This window comes from Loxodonta africana, chromosome 10 (assembly GCF_030014295.1).
Source record: "Loxodonta africana isolate mLoxAfr1 chromosome 10, mLoxAfr1.hap2, whole genome shotgun sequence".
Lineage (NCBI taxonomy): Eukaryota > Metazoa > Chordata > Mammalia > Proboscidea > Elephantidae > Loxodonta > Loxodonta africana.
In genome coordinates, this window is record NC_087351.1 from 75,286,819 (window position 1) to 75,293,325 (window position 6,507).

Genomic DNA, 6,507 nt, shown 5'->3' on the forward strand with positions numbered 1-6,507 from the left:
AAGAATTTCTCACCTCATTTCCCAATTACACCTAATGCATTTGAATTATCAGCATATTGGGAGAGAACTGCCATACACAAATTATATTCCAAGACTCAAGGCAAAGAAACATGAATTTGGAGACGCATGAATCTCATCAATTATTTTGGTGAAAGCACAAATATTGTTTTACATTTTTAGCATAAGTGGGCTGCACCTAATGGAGAAGGTAACCTCCACAGGTAAGGTCAAAATTAAACAGTCCTTGAATCCCGGGGGTAGAACTGCTTATGCTGCCTGTGCAGGTGGGTCCGTGAGGCTCAAGGCCGCCAGCTATGTTGTGCAGACCACGCCAGCTTCAGATGGTCTCACACTCGGTGGTAGCAGTGGAGCAGGCCCCGCAGTCACAGCGGACAGCCACGGGGTAGGTGTAGAAGGGATCGACTCCAGGAGCACAGTTAGGCAGCTTGACGGTCACCTGTTTGGTCTCATTGTAGGTACAGACTCGATGATAAGCTTCAATGTAGGGAGGTTCCAGAATGGGTTTCTGTCCCCACAGGTAAAAAACAGGAAACCCATTAGAACAAGCAATGCTTTTTCATTTTCTTGGTACCACTTATCACTATCAGAAATTGTTGTTTCCTTGTTGACCTGTTTCCTGCCAGTAGAAAGCCAACTCCTGAAAGCAGGAATCTGTTTTGTTCACCATCATATCCTGAGCTCCCAGTGCAGTTTGAGGGTCCTTGCACTTGCTATTTTCTCCACCTGGAACGTTCTATACATTCACTCCTTCATCAATTTCAGATTTTTGTTCAAATATCACCCCTTCAGGGATGCCTTTCCTGACAATCCCTTTTAAAATTGCAACATCTCACCTCCACGCTCTGGAACTTACTAACCTCCTTCCTGCTTTATTTTTCTCTGAGGCATTTATCAATACCATCCGACATATTATATACTTATTTGAGTTATATTTCTTTCCCCTCTAGAAAATAAGCTCCGTTAGGACAGGGATTTTTGTCCATTTTACTCACTGCTGTGTCTCCAGGACCTAAAACAATATCTGGCACACAGGATATTCTCAGTAACTGTGTTGAATAAATGAAACAAAATAGAGCAAGGCAACTTGCTGAATGCCCTGTGAGTTGTTCTGCTAATCCAAGGATTCATTTCCTTCTTCACCTTTATGAATCCTAAATTCAAAGATAATTTTAATAAACAGAGCATGTAGATCAGAAAACCTGCATAAGGCAGGCAATAAAATCTCAAGCCCTGCAGTCAGATAGATGGAGCATGATCTACGGCCGATTTGTCACTTGCTGGGAGCCTTGGAAAATCCAATTAATGGCTCGAAATCTCAGTTTCCTCATCTGTGAAACAAAATAACTACCTCATAGCAATTGTTGTGAGGAAAAAGGTAAGACGGTATTTCTAAAGCACTCAGCCTAATGCCTTGCACAAAGTAAGTGTTCAATAAATGACATCAATTATTGCTATGTGAGCAATTATAAATAATAATAAAAATGACAATTAACAAATTTCCAAAAGGGCAGCACCTTCACTTGTTCTGGGGAAAAATAGATATATTTAATGGAGGCTCAGGAGGAAGTATTTACATGAATGTCATAAAAATAGCCGTCTAGCCTTTGATGACTACCATACAGAAATGCTGAATTGTCCTTGACTGTTTTCTGCAAACTTTTAAGTCCGCATTTTAACCTTCCTCAGTTTGCCTCATGACCTCTCACCCTCAGTATTCTCAGAACCTAGACTGGGTTGTCAGATAAAATATAGGACACCCAGTTAAATAGAAATTTCAGATAAATAATAATTTACCAAATAATTTTTTAGTATAAGCCTGTCTCAAATATTGCATGGAACAGACTTTTACTAAAAAATTGTTTGTTGTTTATCTGAAATTCCATTTTAAATGGGCGTCCTGTTTGTGTTTTGTTTTGTCTGCTAAATCTGGCAACCCTAAACCCTTGTCAGGAGCAAAAGCTATTTTCAGCAACAGATTCACCTTCAGATGTAAGTCTGGCCACTTCGTCTTCATGAACATCTTTATTGTCAGACATGCTCCTCAGTTGAGTTACAAAAAAAAAAGTGCTTCCTATCTGAGAAACTTTCAGATTGCGTGGAAAATAAACCTCATTCCTTTTTTTTTTTTTTTTTTTTTTCCCTGTAAGTAACCTCTTTTTTCGTAACACAGAAAGACAAAAATAAAAACTGGCTCAAAGTAAGGATAATCTTGTTTTTTAATGCTTGGTGTGTCCACTTCTCCAGCAAGAGCACCGCCCTCCCTTGGTGACTGTGATCTCCTTAAAAACATTCATCAATTTATAAAAAGAAGAGATGATGGGATGACTTGAAGATAAACAGTGGTTTGAGGTTTTGGCCCACAAAGAGCTCCAAGATGCAAGATACAAGTGAGGAGAGGCAATGCCAGGCCAGGCCCTGAATATGAGAACGTGCCAAAGTTCCTTGCATAAAATTGATGTCAAGGGACAGCCACAGTATCCTTAGCAACTGAATTTTTTCATTTGGTGATCAGGTCTTAAGCCCCTGAATGATGCAAAAAATAGAACTAATCTAGTGGAGTAGTTTCATTTAATTTAGAAGTTTCATCACCATAACCCAAGTGCATTCATGGGACCATAATTTTATCTAAGTAATAGCAAGTTGCTCTCTGAGTCCCTAAATACCAAAAACCGGTTGCTGTGGAGTCAATTCCAACTTATGGTAACCCTATGTACATCAGAGTAGAACTGTGCCACATAGAGTTTTCAATGGCTGACTTTTTGGAAGTAGATCACCAGGCCTTTCTTCTGAGGTGCCTTTGGGTGGACTCGAACCTCCAACCTTTTGTTTAGCAGTCCGAAGTGTTTACACCACCCGGAGATTCTGCATCCCTGAATAGAAGAATATTTTTCTGAATAGTAGCATCTTTGCACAGCACTCATGTGCTTCTAGGGCAGCATTGATTAGGTTAGAACCTATAAAACTCCAGGTAGAGGTCAATTCCATTTAATGCAATGAATATTTATTGAATGCCTTGCTCATACATGACACTTTGGCAAGAGTTATGAAAACACGAGGATGACCCTCAGTCCCTGCACTCCAAGAACTTAAAATCCAGTGCTGAGGAACAAAGTAAGACAAGGTAGAATATAGTCAAGGCCTTCCCAGGAGTTAGAAAAGGCTTAGATAAGGAGTTGGCACTGAAGACGGTCACCTATGAATAAATATGATCATGACTGGTGGAAATGAGAAGGAATATTGGGAAAGGATGAAAAATGAGATTCCATGAGGAATGTTTCATAAAGCCTTTTAATAATCAGTCAAACAGGGCCAGAAATAAGAATATGTGTGCTGGGAAAGCGAGCAGACGCCATATTGCCAAGGACCTTGAAAGCTGGTTCTTGATTTGGCAGTACTGGGTGATCATTAAAGGTGACAAGATGAGACAAGATCAGAGCTAGGGCTCCTCAGTAACAAACATGGGCCTCAGTGAGAAGAATGGACAGTTGCTCTGTGGTGTGACTTGACGGAGTGCTGAATGGCCCTCTCTTCCTCCCTCAAACTCCTCATCTCAGACCAACAGAGTTCTAAGTTTGCTTGAGATTTTTATCCCCATTTTAAATGTAAATGCCTCTAAAACAACCTTATATATTTGAATAGGGAACCCTGGTGACCTAGTGATTAAGAGCTCACCTGCTAACCAAAAGATTGGCAGTTCAAGTCCACCAGCAGCTCCTGGGAAACTCTACAGAGCAGTTCTACACTGTCCTATAGGGTCACTGTAAGTCAGAATCCACTGGATGACAACAGGTAGATACTTGAATACAAAGGAATTTAACGGATCCATTAGTGATAATCCCTGAGGGCCCTAGGGAGTTGAGGGATTCCTGGTGGCATAGTGGTTAAGAGCTTAGCTGCTAACCTAAAGGTCAAATCCACCAGCTGCTTCCTTGGAAACCCTATGGGGCAGTTCTATTCTCTTCTATAAGGTCACTATGAGTCAGAACTGACTTGATGACACCTAACAACCTCAGGGCTGTGGGAGAGGCACTGAAGGAGAGGCTGAGATCCAGTCTTCACCCACCTCACCATTCAGTTTAGGGCCTCTCTCTTGGTCGTTGTCTGGCATTATCACACTAGAGCTCCAAGATGCTAGCCTATTGCAATGTGTGATAGATGCGAGGGAGGAGCTTTGGTCATAGGTTAAAACCAAGAATTTATTCCCAATTGTTCACTGACTCTTTATGTGACTTTGCAGTCACTCACACCTTGAATTTCTCCATGTCCTTTGTAATATAGGTAGAATAGTACATCTTGCCCTCCTAGAGATGATTCCCAAACACACAGACTCCATGTAAATCAAATTATTAATCTTATCAAGGCTTTGTTGGAGGGGCATAATAATATTTCTTTCAGATAACTTTTGGAGGATGCCAAATAATTGTTTTTGCCTTGTTTTTTTTAAATCCACAGGAAAAGGCAGATTCCCAATTCTACCTAATTTCATTAAAAAAAAAAAAAAAAGCAAACACTTAAGAGTCAGGCCCAAGTGGCTGCCCCCAAAGGCACCCACCCTGGGCCTGTTTTAGCCACTCACCTCCCAAGTCTCACAGCGGCCCCAGCAGGCATCCGTGGTGATTCGAAGGCCTCTGCAACCCGGCTTCTTGGCCACAAAAGTAAACTCCCTCACAGCACAGCCCACAAAGGTGTGCAGGCTCTCATTGGAGGTGCTGAGGACACAGCTGCAGCCAACCAGAAGGAGGAGGGCCATGGGGCCAAGGAAAAGGTATGCAGGCCTCATGCTGTTCCTCAGGAGAGGGAGAGGAAGGAGAGTTAATTTACAGAACCAGCTGCCCCGATGGGACAGAAGGCCAACAATATGTTGGTTGCATTCAAAGGGACCTTGCTCTTAGCATCTTAGAAAAAATGGGCCACGAAATTATAAATGCTGACAAATTCCAACACAGGTACCCATGGTTTCCTTGTAGCTGGCTCCACAGACCCACTGTGTCCTCTTGATACCCCTCATCCAAGGGCATACTCAGGCTACTCCTTATTGTGACCCAACTGCTGGACTTGACTTGTTGTTAGGGTGTTAGCAAAGGTTGTTCCAACAGTCTCTTCAAAATGAATGTAAAGTATGAATAACACCAAAAGTAATGCACATTCTAACATAACACATGTAAATTATTTTTCTTCAGATCCCGAGTATTTGGATGCCATGTTATATGCTTCGCTCAAAATTATATTTTCAAGCATGATGGGTGGGGAATAAACAAATATTAACAACTCTATGCCCTACGCATATTGTTACTAACCCAACCTACCACAAAACATGGATGTGCAGAAGAGATATGAAACCTGGTCACCTGACTTAGAATCCCCTTCATAAAATGTGTCCTCCCCCTACCACTTGGCTCTGCAGAAGGCTCTTGCTGTAACAGGTACCTAGCTGTGAATCCATTTAAATCCAAATGATGTAAAGCATTGAAGGAGTTTAAAATCCAATCCCAATTTATGATCAAGTCTATCATCTCTGGATCTTGGTCATTTTCTGTGTTCTTTCAGGACCAGAATCATCAGGCTTGGCCCTCTATGTTGAATGTTGAACGTAGGAATGTTGAAAGTAGACATTGCATTATGGAATGCCCCTAATTCGTTATCATTTAAAATGGGTCATGAGGTTATTCATTTCCAAATCTTATCTCTATGGCTCCTACTTCTGACCTGTCACCTTAGCAGGGCTCTATGGGCTTCTCCTCAAGTGGAATGAAGTTTCAAATATAGAGAAGCACTTACCTGATCATGTTGGAGTTAACTCTTCTTTTAGAGCTGAAACTTATACTCAAGGTTCAGAAAGTCACAATGAATGGTAGAAGTTTGCTCTGGGTAAATGTCTCTACCTCTGTTACTGGGCTGCTTGATTGCTCAAATATATAGGAAAGGTCTTGTCGATCAAAACAAAAGAGAGGCAGATCCTTACAGGAACTACTAAACACATCAAAGCCCTGGAATATAAAGCCAGTCTCTATTTTCCAAAACTGATTAACTTAAAGGGTGTTGTTTTGTTTCTTAACATCACCTAGTAAAACAGAAAGTTACCTTGGTGGGTGACATAATCCTAGGGAAATATTCAGAGGTAGCTCACCTGGCCCTCGGGAGAACAAATGCACTGGGGCAAGATGGATTAAAGTTTCCTTCGTGGTAACAAGTTTCATTTAAAAGAGGAGTAAGTCACTAGCAGCTAATGGCAAACTCTTTCCCCTAATTCCCATATTTCAATACACTGGAAAACAGCAAAACAATAATTCCTACTGGAAAGAACACAAAATCATGAACTGAAGAATGGAAATCACAGCGAAAAGGAACATTTTGGAAATCCTGAAACTAGTTAAGTATTAGATAAAATTAATAACACCTTAGAATAAATCTTATAGGAAAAAAAAGCAAAACGTTCAAAGTCATTATCCTCCAGCATGGGAATTACAAGTGACTTTTCATTTATCT

The 6,507-nt window shown here is 41.0% G+C and overlaps 1 protein-coding gene across 1 annotated transcript; it reads right to left on the reverse strand.

Moving 5' to 3' along the window:
- Nucleotides 1-300: 300 nt before the first annotated feature.
- GPHB5 (glycoprotein hormone subunit beta 5) lies at nucleotides 301-5,987 on the reverse strand. The gene is made up of 2 exons (XM_003408508.3): nucleotides 4,598-5,987; nucleotides 301-526 (listed from the first exon to the last, which is right to left on the reverse strand). The coding sequence occupies exons 1-2, from the start codon at nucleotides 4,799-4,801 to the stop codon at nucleotides 338-340; spliced, it is 393 nt and encodes a 130-aa protein (XP_003408556.1). The 5' UTR covers nucleotides 4,802-5,987; the 3' UTR covers nucleotides 301-337.
- Nucleotides 5,988-6,507: the final 520 nt, after the last annotated feature.